The sequence below is a fragment of the Calypte anna genome, chromosome 1 (genome assembly GCF_003957555.1).
Source record: "Calypte anna isolate BGI_N300 chromosome 1, bCalAnn1_v1.p, whole genome shotgun sequence".
In the NCBI taxonomy this organism is placed as follows: domain Eukaryota; kingdom Metazoa; phylum Chordata; class Aves; order Apodiformes; family Trochilidae; genus Calypte; species Calypte anna.
This window is the reverse complement of record NC_044244.1, coordinates 88,104,417-88,122,540: the sequence shown is the minus strand read 5'-3', so window position 1 is coordinate 88,122,540 and position 18,124 is coordinate 88,104,417. Positions and strand designations below refer to the sequence as shown.

Below are 18,124 nucleotides of genomic sequence, written 5' to 3'. Positions count from 1 at the left end.
GGACAGGGCATAACAAACTGATTTTCTTGAACAGGAGGAAAAAACACCTCTTGCCAACCACTGCAGGTTCTCCTCTATCCTATCTCCTCTCTTTACCTCTTATGTGATCCCTTGGACTGTATAAGACAGAGGGCACGAAGACTCACCACGAAAGCAGTACCAAGGTGACATCAAGGTGCACATGGCTTAACCAGGTTCTCTTACACTGATCCCACTCCCCAAGAGACTCAAGAGCCATGTGTGATAAGAGACGAGAGCCATGACCACAACAGGGAGCTGCTGAAGGAAGGCACTTGCTCTCTTTTATCCTTTACCTTCATCACCCAGCTGAGGAAGACTAAGGAGTGAGCAAGGATTCTTTCACAATGAAGAAGTGGCCTCTCTGCATCATCTCCCTTCTCTTGCCTCCAGGAAAAGCCCCAGCCCTTGGGGCATGAGCTGGTGAGGGGCTCAGGTGTCTGACACCCATCATGAAGAGTTGATGAGGTGTGAAAGGATAGGAAAGTCAGTAGGCTGCTGGAAAGTGTGAGTCACAACAATGGGGGCTCTCTGAGGCAAAAGGGTCCCCAGGATGAGGCACACAGATGGAAATGTATTACTCCATGCAGAGTTCAGCAGCTACACAGGAGCTGAGTTGAGCCCCACCAGTGCACGAGCTTAGATAAGTTTTCCTCAGCGCTGCTGGAAGAAGAGAGTCTCTTCCTCACGTCCCTCATAGTGTCAAAGGCATGAAGCCTCTCTTCTCCATGCTGGTTGCTTTTCCTGGCTGCTCCTCTCTGCCTCCTCAGACCACCTCAGCTTTCTCTCATGTTGCCCCTGGACTCTGGACTGGTGGTTCATGTGTGCCCTGTCTGGAGCTCACCATAGACCCTTTCCTCATGTTTACTGTGAAATGGCCTGTGTGACAAAGGCAAAGTCAGCACATGTAAATGATTAAAGATGGGGAAAAAAAACCCAAACAAACCAACAGCAAAGGCCTAACAACCACAAAGAACATCAGAAAAAAGACCAACATGTTCTCAAAAGCCCTGAAACAATTAGAAAGAAGCTGCAAGAGGCGGAAACATCAAACCAAAAAAGGTAAGAGATGAAAGAAAAACATGAAGGGCACTTGCTGGGAAGTGTCTTCTACACTTTTTCCACTGTCTATGTAGAAGCGAAATTCATAAGAAAAACAACAGCGACCCAAAGAATTTCCACTGAGAGATGCATAGAGCTGTGTCTCTGGTCCCTCCCTCCTCTCTCTCACTGGCTTCAGCCCTGCCTTCACGTGCCCCAGACTGACACTTATTTCTTGGTCGTGACGCATCTCCTTAGTGATATGAGGAAATTAGCTGCCCACCTGCAATATAAGGACACCCTGGGAAATGCTTTGATCAGAGAGACAGCATGACAGCAAGCATGTCGACCTGACCCTCTCCTTGGTTCATCTACCCACCTTAACATCTTCATTGCCCATGCTTCATTTTTACTGATCTCTTCAAGCTTCTGACCTGATCAAGCACGGACCCAAGTGGAAAGAAGCAGCCTCTCGCCTCCCCTGGATGTCACCATGAGGCCAGTGTCCCTGGTGCTCTTCCTCACTTTTACTCTGCTGGCTTTCAATGGTAAGAGGAGCTGAACTTATTAGGGAGGGTAGAGGAGCTTGTTGAGCTGAGTCTGAGTGTTACAGGTCTGGAAGGCAAAATTTGTGCCCTTCAGATGCCACCAAAGATGATCAGATATTGCTTGTTGCTCCATGAGTCCCACCCTTTCCTCAGCCCTCCATCTTACTGCAGATGGCCATATAGTCTCTGGAGCAGCAGAGGATAAAAGCAGGCAGAAGAAAGTGTGGGCCACAGCAGGGAGTTCAGCTGTGCTGCCTTGCTACCTGGGCCCCAGGAAGATGTGGAAGAGCTGGAAACGTCTGCCTGACAAGACATCCGTGCAATGGAAGCGGCATGGGGGAAGGTACTCCAGGGTACAGGAGAGACTTGCATCCTTGGGGGGGGTGGGAGACATTTTGAGCCCCCTTTTTCCTTCCCCACACTCCCTTCTTCCTGCTCCCCTCCCACCCTTGATCTCACCTTTGTGCCTCTGGCACAAGCTGCTGACTTGTCCCTCTCGCAGCACCCACCAGGAACCACACATGGTGTTGGAGGTGGGGTACTCGGGCCTCCGGAAGACAGCGCTGCCCATGAGGCCCCGGGTGTCAGTCCAGGACTCTGCTTTACGGGATGGAAATTTCTCCTTGCAAATCGATCCTGTCCGGAGCGAGGATGCCGGGCTGTATGAAGCCCAGGTCACATACAACACAGGGGTCCAGAGCTGCCAGGTGGAGCTGGGGGTAATCACAGGTAGGAGCAGACAGAGACCTTGAAGAATGTTGATTTTAGCTCTGGGGAGGTGGTAAGAATGGAACAGGATGGAGATTCTGTGTACAAGCAGCAGCCCCCCAAAATGCCCAGCTTCCTGCTGTCTGCTCTCAGCCCTGGGGAGAGGACTGCCTGAGGGACAAGGCTAGGGCAGAAGGGGAATGAAGGGATATTTCCCTCCATGATCTTAGCTTCACCTTCCTCCCACTCTTTCTTTTTCTTGTAGTAACTCTCAGCCCACCCAGCCCTGTGGTAGAGAACGAGCCACTCTTGTTGAGCTGCAACTCAAGTCATCAGGTCAGCCTTGTGGAGACACGCTGGTTCCACAACGGGCACCTGATGCCCACCTCTGGGACCTTCTTCTCCTTGAATGGGGCTCTGTCCATCCTCCGTGCAGCCATGAGTGATGAGGGCTCCTGGCGCTGCCAGCTCAGATACTCTGATAATGTGATTGTTTCTGCCACATACAACCTGCAAATTCTAGGTGAGCTCTTCTTCGGTGTTGCTACTCCAGCATCTCCAAGTTGCTCCCTTTGATGTGACTGCCCAGCCCCAGAGGCTCCAGATTCCCAGCTCCTACTCTCCCATCACTTCCTAGGCCAGCCAACTCTCTGCAGAGTTCTTTTCAGTTGTCATCTCAAATTGTCCTCTCTCTCTCTCAGGTTTTGACGGCCCAACCAACAGTGTGGTCTATGCTGCATCTGGCTCTGCAGCTGATCTACCATGCACCCTGAACTACTTTCCCAGTGCCTTTGGGATCAACACAGTGAGAGCCCACTGGAGCCACCTGGCAGGAGGTCACTTGCAAGTCTGGGGAATCTCACAGAATCTGAGCAGCAGAAGCTTCCCCCATCATCTCCCTGCAGTGGGGCCAGGTGATGCGGGGCAGTATCACTGCACCATCTCTGTTGGCAGCAAGACAATCAGCAGGGTCGTGACTCTGGCAGTGGTTACAGGTGAGAGGAGAGACACAGAGGTGCATCACACCTCTGGGGATCACTTTGCTTTCAGTAAAGCTCCCTTCACATCAGTGCAGTGAGAGTGGGTTGCTACAGCTCATATGTTCTCAACCCAGAGTGGGAAACAAGGTGTCTATTCAGGGCACTGCACTGCACTGGACTCTGCTGAAAGGAGGGGTGTTCCCAAGTAACTTGGTTATTCTTCTTGCAGCCTGAAGAAGATAAACAAAACAAACTAGAGGAAGTAATGAAGGAGGGGTGTATTAGAAGAAGGTGGGATGGGGACCTGCCTGTAGTCTTTCCTGAGGGTAGTTCTTTCCTTTTTCTGCAGTCACCCCGAGCATCCAAGGACCAGTTTCTGAGGGGTCCCGCTTGCTGCTCATCTGCAGCCTCACACACCTCTGGGGACATGAACGTTTCCAGTGGAGGCATCTCCACTCAGCCTCTGCTGACAGCAAGTTGACTGCAGTCACTTCCCACAACCTGCAGGGCCACAGGCCCCAGATGAGCCCAACCTTGGAAATACCCCGAGTGTCACAAAAAGATATGGGCACATGGGAATGCAGTGTATACGGCCCAGAAGGCAGACTGGGAGCAGTGGAGTATGGTCTGCAGATCATGGGTACTGTGTCCTGTGGACCTATAACTGTTTCCTTCCTTTTGCCCTATCTTATTCCCTGGTGTCCTTTCCTTTCTCAGCCTCACCCCTTTTCCTTCTCCCCTTTGACTGCTTGGATCTTGTAGTCATCCTGTCTTAGCTTTCATCAGTTCCTCCTCCTTCTTCTTCCTCTCCCTTGCATCCCGTTTCAGTTTGCCTCTCTTTGTGCAGTCCCAGCCTTGCCCCAGTGCAAAATCAACTTTTATCTTCTTTCCAATTGTGGTTTCTCCTCACAGGTGCCCAGGTCTCCAGCCCTCCCATCATCTTCAGTGGGCAGGTTATTTTTGGGCTCACACTCACTCTCTTCCTCTTGCTCATGGTCTGTGTTCTGGCTCTGGCCCTACAAAGAAGGGTAAGTGTCTGTACACCCCATTTCTGTTAGTTTCCCTGTACATTGTCCCTTATTTGGCCTTCCCTGGATACCCTAGAGAGAGCAGTGGCATGCCTCAGAGACACAGCAGCCAGAAGAAGAATGGGGCTCAGATAGCCTGCTGAGGATGTCATGGACACACAGTGAAAGCTGTATCCTGGGAATTGGCAGGTCTGGCTAACCACGGCATTCATTTGGGGGCAGGTCAGATACTTCAGAGAAGGAGTAAACCCTCCCAGGAGACAATCACAGCACAGCCTTGAAAAGCTTCTTGTTTATTCTCCCAGAGATCGAGCCATGCTGTAATACAGGGACGTTAATTTCCAGGCTTTTGTAGGTGTCCTCTCTTTTATTCCTTACCTGGATGGTTTGATGTAACAGACTCCTGCTCCATCTAAATGCCTGCTGGTCCCCAGATGCGTATCTCAATGCAGATCTGTTGTTGCTGGATCAGCCCTCATACTTCAGCTGTCTGCTTCTGACAACTTACTGCCTTATGTTTGCTCAGCTTGTTCCAGTATCTCATCTTCTGAAAACTCTGCCTTACCTTTATCATCCCAAAAGACCAGGTTAGGACTGATCACTCCCCAGCATACCACTGGAAAAAACTGTTCAACCAAGTCAAACCATTTCTCTGCAGCTTTCAAACCGTTTCTCTGGAAATTATTTTAATAGCAAATTCTTCTTTTGAAGTTTCCCTTTGCTGTGAAGGCACACCTTTCATGAATAGCTGTGATGTAGTTGGCTTCTACTTAGCTTCTTGGAAAGGGCCCACAGTGAATATCCTCTTTCAGTGCAGAAGGGGCTGGGAGCTCAGAGTGATCTCAGGTTGGGAGAGCTTGCCCTGGCTAAGGAGATGAGTGACTTGCACCTGTCTTGAGCTGAAGATAAAGGATGTGTGACAGCATTCATGCAGTTTCTTAGCAAATTCTAGTGAGACTGAAGACAGGCAGCAAGAGGGGCGTTTGGAAAGAACAGCTGTGGGTACCACTTGTGTCTCATTCTTCATCTTAAGTCCTTAAGCAGCACTGATGGTAAAGGATAATCTGGGGCAAAAGTCTATGTTTCTGGGTAACTCTCTAAACTGTACATGTCCAGGAGATGAAAAGCAGAACCACCCTTTCTGTCCTAGAACTGTGGATAAATAACCTTTGACAGCACAACTGTAAAGCCTCAGCTATCAGGAAAGAGGATACCTGAGTGTCCATCTCTGTTACCTTAAACAGCTTAAATCCAGACAGGGTATTTACAGACTCAGAGCATTTGTATATTCCCCCATGGCCTTGCTTTGCTGAGTTAACAAAGCTCCTCTGCTGTAGCACATATCCTCTATTCACAGATGGTCCTCCTGCCCTTCTCTTCTGCACAGTCTCCCTGGTGGGCTCATCCTTTGTCAGAGTGCAGATGAGGTGCCTTGAGTAAAGAGATTGACTCTTCTCTTGTTCTCTTCCTCTCTCTGCTGGCTTTCTCTGATATTACATTTGCTCTTCTTGCATGGGTTGAACACTGGATGCTCACTGGAATATTTTTGCTGAGCTATTGTCTATATATTAGGAATTCCTGTTTCAATCTGCTTAGCCCACCAAAGTGTGACTGATGCTGTTGCATTTCATTCACCCTGTCATTCAGTTTACTGCTCCATTCTCCTAAAATATCTGGGTCTCAGGTGATACTTTCAGACTGCTTCTTCCAACTGTAGCTCCTTATCTTTATCAGCTACATAACTTGTAAGCACTTTCACACTCTCTGTGCCATTAATGATGGTGCCACAACTGATCTTTGAAGAGTTGTGTTTGTAATTTTCTGCAGCCTGGCAGAAACCTGCCAGTAAAATCCCAGTCCCTTCCTCTCATCTGGGATCACACTTCCCATTCTCTTTTTTAACTAACCTAAACTTTTCAGTTGTATTAATACTTGTGTGTCTTCAAGTACTTTACCATGATCAGGAGTCCTGAGTCTTATCTCTTTTCTGTTGTTTAGAAAGTAATTTGTTTAAGCAAGATGTGAAAGCGGTTCTTTAATTTTTTTTACCTTATTTTTCACGTATCTTCATGCCTTTAATTATTCTCCCTGAAAAGGTGTTGTAACATCTGGCATACCATTGGACCTGATGATGGCCTGACCCCTAAACAGATCATTCTTTGCTCTTTCTTAAATGTGTCCTGTCTTTGTTACTCCTTATGGCCGTGACACCACAGAGAATGGTACTGAGCCAATCTTCCACAGAAGAAGCTGCATGTCTCAGAGAGTGGGACCCTGGGGCTCTTCTCTGGCTCTAGGAGGGAATAGAAGCCTCATGATGGCAAGCAGTAGGACCACATTTTCAATGGCAGGGAGAAAAACAGACTTGTGCCAGTCTGTGTTCCTTCTATGCCTGATGTTGCCCCTTTCTTCCCTTCAGGCACGATCTCCTGCCTTTCCAGCACTTGAAGGATTGGTTGCAATCACTGTGCCAAAGAAGAAGGAGATGGAGGAGAACCAGAAAGAAAAGACCCAGCAAACTGAGTGCTGACAGGAGCAGGGTCAGTCTGCATGGAGGGATGAACCTCTGTGTGCCAGACTGTAGAGAGATGGGCACCATGCAGGCCTCTCAGGAGGGTCTGGGGATGGGATGAACACAGCAGGAAGCCATGGGAGCTCTGTACCTGCAGATGGGCTGGAAGCTGAGTACCAGGGCAAGATGAGACTCTCTGCTGCAGTGAAGTGGCAGGCAGCACAGCCTCTTTGGGGCTATTTGAGCCACTAGATATTGTCTGCTTCAGGGCCACTTCTCTCTCCCAACCTTTGCCCCTCCTGCATGACCTCTCTCTCAGCCTTTCACTGGCAGGACACTTCAATGCAGGAGATGGCTGGAACCCAGCTTCCCTGCAGCCCAAGAGTGTTTTCTGCCCCCCTGCCCAGTTTCTTCTCCCTCTCCTCACACTGTCTTGCTCTTGTGCTTATTCAGTGCCAGAAGGGACCCCTCAGAGGCCTGCAGATGTTGTCCATTTTGAGCAAATGTCCATTTTGAGCAAAACCTAAAATAAATCTGTCTGACAAAAAAAAAAAAAAAAAAAAAAAAAGCTGGTCCCTGTGTGTGCTTCTGGAGGATCATGCCTATTGGCAGTGCCAGGAACTTCTGCCTGTGTGAAGCAGCTACTAAGGATTTTGCTACCTTTTCTTTCTCTTTCAGTTCTGTTTTACTGAAATTATCTGTTTGTTTCTGACATTTTGGTGGTGGGAAAGGGGAAATTAAATGCTACTCGGTAAGAAAAAAACACAGGTTCAGTATCTCCATTTTGCTTCCCCCCCCCGCCCTTGTTCAGCTGTTTCTGTTTCTTCATTCATTTATTCTTTCTCACAGTTTTCACATTTTCTCACATTGATGTTAGGGTTCTCTGTCACTCTCCTCCAGCTAAGGATGTACTTACTAATGTGATGGTGAGTCTGCTAGGACTTATTCATTGTGTGAAAATGGTTTCTCTTTATCAGTTTTTAAATAAAAGTTTTCCATTTCCATCATCTGTTTTCTTCTGTCACAAATTCTGGAAGAGGAATTCTCAATATATCATCTCTCAGCAAGTCATTCTTTTCTACATCTACATTCTATGTCCTTTCATCACATGATTTTTTTTCTTATTTTCCCATCCCCTCCTGACTCATTGCCCTTTAGGCACAAATCCCAGATTTTTGGGACTTTCTCCCTGACAGTTTGCTCAGGTCAGTCTCTACATGTAGTCAACTGTCCTTGGATTCTTTGTTCTGGAAGCAAAGGCAGCATCCCAGTGGGGGAGCAGCACTGGCTTAGGCAGCACTGGAGGCGCGGTGCATTTCTCTGCATTGCTTCCATCCTACCCTTCATGGCTCCTGACATCTCATCTGCTCTGCTGACTGTTGTTCACCAGCAAACAGCACTGAACTTGTAATGAGCTATTCACTGGGACCTCAGTGAAATGCCTGTCATGATGCTCTGTGCTCTTGCCTGACCTGGCACAGTTACAGGAAGTCAAAGCCCAGAAGTATTCATGCAGTTTACATTTGCCCTCCAGCTACGTGACTTTGAGAACAGTGATGCTGGATTTCATTTGCCTTCCTGTTGCTGATGAGCACAGCTTCATTCTGTGCCTCCAAAGCTCTTGTCATTCTCTCATCTGACAAATTTAAGTACTTTCATGACATCTACATACTCGGCCTTCTTGCTGATTACCTCCTTGAGCACTGGTAACTCATATCTTCATTCAGATACTTTTGGGCCTCTCTGCTGCCTCTGATGACAACAGTTTAATGCTTCTCCTCTCTTCCCACCCCCGGGCCAGTCTCAGACACACAGCAGAGCTGTCCCACTCACCTCATGCAGGGTTGATCCACTGCCCTCTTTGTCCCTGCAGCTCCAACGGGGCAAGGAGAAGGTGCAAGCTGTTTCAAGATGCAAAACCAAGCTGAGCACTGGATTATTTAGTGCAATACTGGTACTCTTGCCTTGTGACTTTTCACTAAGAACTGATGATACCTGGAGCCAGTTTTACCAGAGGCATTCATGCAATTATGCACGGTTACATTGCAAGACCTGGGTCTGGGGCAGGCACTTTCCACAATCATTGTAATACCTCTACCAGGTCCAGAAACTACTTTATTTGTAATAGAGAGGACAATGGTGGCTGAAATGCATAAAATCTGCATAGGTCATGGTGACACCATTTACAAAGGCTATGAAGCCTCAGACATGGCTGTAAATAAATACCAGTGACACCAGCTGAGAATGGTATCTGAAGCTTCACAGATATTGCAATCTTGCTTTGGTAACCAGCAGGGCACTTTATGCAGCTGAGCATTACCGACAAGATAGAGGGACCAAAAATGACAAGAGCATTCATGGAGCTGTTTTATTTGATAGACCTCAATGAAAAATGCTCAAAACCCATCTGCCACCAATGCAGAAATAACTGCCTATTGCCACAGGAAGCTTTGCTTCCTGAGTGCTGCAGGATAAAGAATAGATCACCACAACACTAGAAACTAGGAAAATATTTCTTAACACTGGGGGAATTGAGATGGCACAAGGAAAACCAGTACAGCTGAAGCTAAGGGACCAAGAATCTGTACAATAAAGCAAACGACTGTGGAAATCTGTGCCAGGTAGAGTCAAAAAGCAGGAACAGCAAATATAGCAAATGTCATATGAAGAAAAGAGACCTGATGCTTTTCCACAAGGATACCGCTACAGGTGCAAAAATCAGATAAATATTTTCAATGTACCAGAAATCGAATGGTTGAGAAAAACACAAGAAATCCATCACGCGTGTCTCACCCACCCAGGACGGTTCCGGGGGGCGACAGCCCTTGGTTCCCCCCCGGCATCGCCCCTCCCACCTCTTGTCTCGGGCTGGTGCCGCCATCTAGTGTCCCCGCGCGACGGGGACTTCCCGCCCACCCGTGTCGGCATTCTCGGGCACAGCCACCATTTGTTCCTCTTGTGCTGTGAATACCCGTGACTCAGCTCCCATATCCTGCTCACCCTTTGCTTTTTCAGGTCGAGAACCTACAGCAAAATTTTTTAGAATTAATGCCCGGAAGCAAGACCTCGGTGCTCGTGCTATTGAATTGCACCCCATTTCAGTGTTCCAAGCCTGAAGCTGCTTCCAGTGTGATGTTCCAGACCCTCTCTGGAAGCCCTCACCCTCCCAGCTGTGCATCATAACAAATACTGTCACCAACTTCTCCCTCTTCCTTTTGCCAAGGTGAATAATAGCAAAATAGTAAGAAATATCCATCCCGTGCAGGTCCTTAAAAACTCCCCCAGACACCTCTCTCCTGCCTGCTGCATTTCAGTCACACCTTTAATTTTGTCTTCGTTTTGGTTAGACTCACTTTAGCTCCTGTCAGTTTTGCTGACACAGTTTTCCAGTTGGTGATTCTTGAACCATCTGTCCTTCCAGTGTCTCTGATCAGTCTTTGACTTCCCGGCACATCAGACCTCACACCTCCTGCCAAAATACAATGGACCCCTTGTTCATGAAGAACGTCTCTGAAGGTTTCCTGATTTTTCAGAATTTGATCAGCAAATGAACCATTATGGTATCTGCTTAAAGAGCTTCTTTTCCCAATTTAAACTTCTACAAGGAGCCTCTGAGCACCTGCAGAGAGGAACCTCTCCCCAGCACAACCTGGGAGCCTTCCTCCTTTCTGAGTTACATAGCTGTGCTGGGGCCCCTCAAAGAGAAAGCTCCTGGCCTTTGAAGCTGCTGACATTCAAGCACCAGAAGATACAGCTTTCATGATGTGTAACACCTGGCCTTCTTTCTGTCCAACACTACTGAGGAATCACTAATTTTTTGATGCATTTGGGTATCCTTTACACATCAGAGTTCATGGGCACACTCCCAGCCCTCAGTGGCATACAGGCAACTTCATTTTCAGGAGACTACCTCTGGAGGCTTCTTGGATTTCCACTGGAGTCAATAAAAGGTCCTCTCAACATCTGATTTCTGAGATCCATTTGTCCCTTTTTTGCTCTTCCTTGGAGAGACTTCATGTCCCTGCAGACTGTGACCTCCCTCCCAGCATAGCCTGGGAGCCTCCTGTCTCTAAGAATCTGTTACTTTCCAACATCAGCCTGCAAAAATATTACTGGTGATGGGATTAGAGCAAAGAAAGCCAGTGAGAGCAGGGTGGGTGGGAAGTCTCTCTGCAGGGGAGAAAACCAGGAAGACTTGCCTAGGGGGAAGGGGTGTGTAGTAGTGCTGAGACTGTCCTGCTCAGTCTGCTGCAGGGTCGGTGTGCCATGCTGGGTAAGCCTCACTTCCCCCTCGGGTGCAATACAGAAACTGTCCCAGCAAGGTGAGAACGTGCCTCGTGTGGAATTTAAAAACCAGCTAAATATTTATGAGAAATACTACATTCAGGAGAGAGACTGTCTGGTTAATATTATTCATCCGTCCTGGACTCTGATGTTTAATTAATGCTTGCAAAGCACTTTGAGATGCTTGGATGAAAGCGATACAAACCCCTCACCACACACTGTGACCCTCGGTCCCAGAGGTACCTGTTCACCACACAGCTGTAGCAGCTCTGAGGGATGAGGCTGCCTCCCGAATCACCCCCTGGAGTGAGAATGATTCTGTGTGTGGGCCAAGCACGAAGCTTTGTCACCTCAGACCCACAGCCCTGCTTCTCCTTGCAACCCTGCAGCAAGTTCAAGTGTATCTTGGAAACTTTACCCCCTCAGGGAATGCTCCTTCTGGTAGTTACTTGCAGTGACATAAACCAACTGTTTAAAAACATGCCAATGTTTCTGCATTACAGCATACTGAGGAGAAAACATACAAGCCAGAATCAGTGTGAACTGAGTCATCAATGCCCCAGAGCTCCAAGCTCCAAGTTGACAGGGTCTTACAAGCTCAAGCAGAAGGGTCATTTCTATTTGCAGACACAAGAGTGTTTTGGAGATACTGATGTGATGCAGCAGGCTCTCGGATGAAAGCTTTTTGCAGAACAGGGTTTTCACAGGCTCTGGATACTAAGCGGATACTCATCCCCTCCCATCCCATAGCCAATGTCCCACTGGAAGTTCAAGTCTCGCACATGTGGTTCTTTCCCTGGATGAGACAGCTTCACCTTTCTCCAGTCACAACCAGTGGTCCAGATTCTGTGCTCAGGGCCTGATCTGTGCTGTTCCTTTCACACCTGGTGGCCCATGATGAGCCTCTGTGTTGCATCTGTCTGTCCCTGCTCCTCTATGTGTTTATCTGTCCCTGCTCTTCCAAAGCCTGGTGATGTGTTGCATCCCCACTCTCCAAACAAAGGGGCAAGTCACTGCCAGATGAAGAGTATGTGACACGGAGATAAAATAAATCTCAGTGGGTTTCCACCATCTTGGCTGAGGCCGCAATTCAGAGAGAGACACCATATGTAGGTGGAAAACCACAAAAGCCCCCTCATCCACCCTACAAAGAAGGGAAACTTATCTTGACCCATGAATCTTGTTTTGTTCATTTTATCTTCTCCCCTTGCTGTGCTGGGCTGGGTCTGGATCTGCTCAGCTAACACATTAATTTGCTAGTGTTCTTTGTCTGTAGAGCAGAATCAGTTTCCAACCATTCACATTTAAGTTTCAGCCCTGTCATGGCCTCCCATCAGCCATGGCCAATAGTTTCTCTCTGTTTTACACACACATTTTCCCATGCACTGCAATACATTGCCTTCTGTTATGGTCTCCATTGCTGTACACACCCAGAGATGAAATCACGTGCTTTTGGAAAATCACCATCTACCTAAAGAAGTTGGCAGATGTCAGCGGAACAGGAACTGGCAGCAAGACCTTGCTGACTCTCCAGATGGAGAGGAGGAGGCATCAAGGGCAACGTCTGTTGAGCTGCTGTCTGAACATCAGCTTCATTCTTCTTTTATTTCAGATGTAGTTGGGTGAGATCAATTACAGCAGGTGACAAACTCAAGGAGACAGAAGCACAGAGGAAGACAACAAGAAAAAGAGGTAAGGAAACTTTCTTTCTTTCTTTCTTTCTTTCTTTCTTTCTTTCTTTCTTTCTTTCTTTCTTTCTTTCTTTCTTTCTTTCTTTCTCTCTTTCTTTCTCTCTTTCTTTCTCTCTTTCTTTCTCTCTTTCTCCCTTTTTGTCTCTCTTTCTTTCTCTCTTTTTGTCTCTCTTTCTCTCTTTTCTCTCTTTCTTTCTCTGAGAAAAGAGCCCAACTGGCTTTATGCTATTCCACAAGAGCTGCTGTTTTGGTACAGATGGATTTTTTTTGTCCCACTTAAAGGTCTGATCTAAAAGCATCTTGAAGCTTTGACTCAGTAACATTTCTGGCTGTGCAGTTCTCTGAGGCTTTTTAATTTTAATCAAGAAGTGTTTGTGTCCCTGGATTTTTCCCTGAGAGGGGCAAAAAAAAAAAGGCACCTACAGAAAGCTCAACCTGTCAGAGTCCGGGGACCTCACAGATCATTTAAACCCATGCAGAGGGAAAAACTAACAGTATGAGAGCCTGTTATTGGTGACCATATATCCCCCAGGGTTGGAAATGCACTGGGGAGCAGCTCTCCACCATCTGCCACTTGCTATCACCTTCTCGATATGCCCTCCAGGAAGGGGAAATTTATTCTAAAAAAAGGCTGAAAACTAAGATGCTGGTCCCTAGCTAACTAGGGATGTCTGCTTGCATCTGTATAAGCTGAGACCAGAGGGGTCTGTTCTGCTAATGCAGGCTGACTGGCTCCCTGCCCAGCACCGGCTGCCAGTGCAGCATGATCCACATACTCAGGGCTGAGTGAGTAGGGTTTCTTGGAGAAAGAGGGATCCTTTCAGTTTAAGGACACTTGCCTTCCCCTTTCATGGGCTGCTGCACGGCACTGCTGAAAATAGGAGCTGCATTTCTGATCGGATTTTTCAACTTTCAGGTGACGTACCCTACTCAGCCTTCATCAGCCACCTCAGATATTCCTCTGAGGTTGAGCCCAGGCTACTACTTAGCATTCTCTGCTATAAACTGAGCGGTCCTCTTAAGTCCCTGGTGCACATAAGCCTCAAATCAATTCACAGGCTTCTTCTTTACGCTCCCCCGTGTTTCACAATCATGGCAGACAAAGCTTACAGCAGTAGAGCAGGGATTGCCTCATCTAAACTGAGCGTCTCTCCTGTTCCCACTCGTGGTTTTTGAGTGCCCAGGGGTGGTGCCCACCTGATCTGCTTCAGCCAGAAAAAAAAATAAGGAGGGGTATCTCCTGGGCTCCCCAGGTGTAACAGATGCATTTTTGCTCTTAACAGACAGGTGTATGCCATTTTGCTGATCTGACCTTATCTATACCTATGTAGATCCTTCTCTGGTCTGGGCTGCACATGGGGTATGCTGCATGGAAAGACCTTACTTTTCCCGTTCTGGCAGCTGTTAGTGATACCATTCACACATATGGCTTGGGTGGGTGATGGTTGGTGAGCCTTCAGAGGACATCTCCATGCTTTAGCTAGTCACAGCCTCCAGCAGCTTGAGAAAGTCTTGCAGTTGCAAACTACTTTGCAGAGCCAAAAAGAGGAGGGTTAGAAGGAAAGAAGGGCTGCTTTGTGGAGAGGATGTAACTCAGAAAGTGAGTTTGAAAGGAAAAGGCAGGTCTTGGCTTCCCGTTAGGGTGCTGGAGGGGTTAGAGGCCATAGGGAGCAGAGCAGGCAGCTAAGATGGAGTCCCTTCTTGTGACTCCCATGTGGATGCAAGCATGGGGCTGGGCCAGGGGAACTTGAGGGTTGAAGAGAGCTCGGCTGGTGCTGGCACAGTGGCCTCGCCACCTTACCACATCCTGATGATGGGACCTTGTCTCTGAGTGGATCTGCAGCTTTCTCCCACCCAGTTCCACCAACCCTGCCCCAGCACTTCTCTCTTCCAGCATCTCCCAGGGGCAGCAGCTGCCTGCAGAGGAATGGCCTCAAGGGGAAAGGAAGGCAGGGTTAGACAGTCTGGTCTGTGTCTGCACAACAGCTTGGGGGCAGTTCATGCTTCTGAGTTCAGATGAACAGTGGGGACCAGGAAATTGCCTTCTCCAGAAAGGTCTCTTTGTCCTCTGTGGGCTATTTTTTTGCATTTGGTCTTCTACCCTGCCCGCTGTTTACATATGTTTGCTTTCATGTTAATAAGTAATTACAGAGAAACCACTACTCAGTGAAAGAGTCAGATCAGCCTTGCTTTAGATGTTGAAACTGAGAAAAAAAAAGAGGTGATCCTCCCTGAGAAACTGTAACCTCGAAGCCTGGCCAAAGTGGTGTGCAAGTACAAGAGGCAGCTGCATCTTTCAGACCTCCCCCGGCAGCCACCTCAAGGGGAAGTGCAGAGGCCGAGGTGTGAGAGCCCTTGTGCTGATGGTGATACAGGGCCCCCAAACCTCGGCAGAGGAAGCTGCTGCCAGATGAAAAGCACAGCCACAAGCAAGAACAAGAGAAGTAAACATGAAAACCACACTGCATGAAAGAGGGGCAGGAGCATGCTGGGAGAGGGAGGTGGCCTACTCTGCATCAGGAGTGGTTTATGAGTTTTTGGTGGGTTTTTTTATAATTTCAATTTCCTCCTGTATCATGCTGGTGCCAGCCCAGGGGAGGGGTCTCTGCAGCCATAACCCACTGAGTCTTGGCACTGGAGGGAGCAAGGGTCTGCTAGTCTGTCTCCAAAGCAGATGTTCTCCAGGCATCATTCCCTCCAGAAGACCGCTCACTACCTCAGCTCTCCTTTTCCTATCCCTCTGGGAGTCAGGGATTATTAAAAGAAGTCAAGAAGGAAATTAAAATGAAATGGAAATCAATGCTGACTTGGGAGGGAGCCCTCATCCTCTGTAGGTGAACGTGCTAATAAATCAAGTATGCCTGGACTGTTTCTGGCACCTGAGGCCAACTGGCATGAGATGGTCTGGGCTGTTAAACTCTTTTAATCTCCAAAAATGAACTGGCTGAATGCCAGCTGCATAATGGGAGTGGTCCCTGGCCCCTGCTATAATACCTAAATGCATCCTGGAAGTTGCTCAGGAGAGTGAGAGTTGTCCTGGGCCAAAAATTCGTCAGGAAATGTTCTAGCAATTTAACAGGACTGTTGTATCTGTTCCAGTGCCTGGGGACATTCCCTGACACCGCTTAATTTATGAATACCACCATCAGATACAGCTGGGATGCCTGTGAGGAGGTTTGTGGTCTGCTACAAGCATCTGCTAATGAGTGCAGCTTGCTTGGCTAACACAGCAGAGTCTTGTTCACTGGGATCTGTAAACTCCAGAGTAGCACTGCCTGTGATGTGACCTGGAGGGATACAGAAGGCGATAGAAAGAGTAGGCAGTGCCATGCATGAGAAGTAAACAGAGAGAAAGAAAGTGTACAAAAAGGAATTCTAGCTGAAGGCAACCTGTTTTCCCCACTGATTTGTAAAACGTAGATGGTAAATATAGGGTAGAGACCTGCCACAGAAATACAAAGATTAGCATGAATGAAGTAGGAGCCCAGGATGCCTGAAACCATGAGAAGAAATAGAAAAACAAAGGTTTTTCAATCTGCATCTACCAACCTGCACAAGATCAGCAGTTCAGTGGTCCCATGGTGCCCCTGTTTGATTTCACTCAATAACCAGAAGCAAGAAGGTAAAGAGCAAATTTAAGCCATACACTGACAGGAAAATAGAGATTCCCAGCCAAAACAAAACAATAGTGTGTGACTCAGCAATTCAATGATTTTTTCCATGTAGCATTACATTTGGATCCTATATAAACTTTAACGACTCAAGGTATCTGAAACCCAACACTGACCCTGTTAATTTGTAGGTGTACTTAGAGTAGGGGCTGAATTTTCCTGCTGGTCCCACTGGGGTGGGGGATGCATGGGGCTTCTTCTGTGGTCTCAGGAAAGGGTCTTACACAGGGCCCTGTGCCAGTTCTCAGTTGTAGATGTTTCTTCGGAGTGATATGAATACAGATGCATTGTTGTTGCCCCCCTCTTTATTCTGTAGCTTAGCTTGGTCACTGCTACTGCATCTTGTTAGAAGTGATCAAACTCCCACATGCACTGGCTCCTTCATTTTACTATTTTTGCCCAAAACAGCTCATGCAAATATTCCCTGGGTCTGGGGTGGGCTTTTTGCTTTGCATGAGACAAGCCACTAATATTCTCTGACTGAATAGACTGTTTGCCACCTCTGTCTCTTCTGGTGGTGCACATGGCTGCTGCCTTGCACTTGCAACAGTTTTTTCCATATGCATACATGTGTATGTCCTTGTAGGTGTCAGATTGTTGGTCAGGTTGACCTGGTCTCCATGTCAATGTAGGGCTGATTTTTGCATCTACTCCTTGATAGTTTTGTGTGTTCTGATGATTGAAATTAATTTCAATAATAAATTATCCTCTAATATAATATATTCAGTATTGCACACAATACATATAAATATGGTATACAATTATTCTTTAATTTCTTTTGAGTTCAATCCCATAATAATTCTAGCCTTCAGCCTACCATGCTGCCTATAGTAGGAGGTTTCTATTATCAGCTAGAGCTGAGTGACTATCCCACTGTCTATCCTACTGGCTCCTCTGAAAACTGATGTAAATTTTTTCATTAGGCATCCAGATCTCCTTGAGCTTGGACATCTCTTCCACATCTCCACTACTCATCACTTTTACTTCTGATATCTGATTTTCTCAGTTGGTAACATCCACAGTGTATTCTCATACTCCATTAAAACAGGACTTGTTTTGTTCAGCTCACTTCCTATGGCTTGTCCCTTGAACTTTGCCAGCTTCTGCCTGACCCTTCACTTGAGGATGTGGAATTTTTGTGGTTCGGATGCTTCAGCTCAGATAATATGCTCATCTATATTTGTTGAAATTTCCCTAGTCTTCATTTAAAACAGTTTGTTCTTTATGTGTCAGCAGTCAGATGCTGGTTTAGTTTAGATGAAATCTCTCTTGCTTTAGATGAAGCTCAAGTTCTCTGTACAGCCCCTCATGCGCATAAGTAGACAAAAAACAAAAAAAGTATTAATAATAGCCTAAAGATGGCCTTAATAATAGAATCACAAAATAGCATGGAAATACTTAGATGGCAAGGGACCCCTGGAGGTCTCAAGTCTATATTCTTGCTCCCAGCTGGGCTCCTTTTATCAAGTAAATGGCCTCTTGCTGCAGCCTATCTATGTCTCCTGCCTCCCGTTCCTCCCCTGTATAGCTCTGAGAAAAATGTGGCTTCTTCTTTGAGGTAATAACCTTTAGATAATGAGAGACTGAAATCTGATCTTACCTTGGCTCTCTACTCCCTACCAAACCCAACCTTCTGTCTCTCC

The 18,124-nt window shown here is 47.2% G+C and overlaps 1 protein-coding gene across 1 annotated transcript; it reads left to right on the top strand.

Moving 5' to 3' along the window:
• Positions 1-1,519: 1,519 nt before the first annotated feature.
• On the top strand, positions 1,520-6,853 carry LAG3 (lymphocyte activating 3). The gene is made up of 8 exons (XM_008499128.2): positions 1,520-1,607; positions 1,779-1,950; positions 2,110-2,336; positions 2,581-2,838; positions 3,017-3,310; positions 3,645-3,935; positions 4,208-4,323; positions 6,743-6,853. The coding sequence occupies exons 1-8, from the start codon at positions 1,553-1,555 to the stop codon at positions 6,851-6,853; spliced, it is 1,524 nt and encodes a 507-aa protein (XP_008497350.1). The 5' UTR covers positions 1,520-1,552.
• The last annotated feature ends 11,271 nt before the right edge of the window (positions 6,854-18,124 follow it).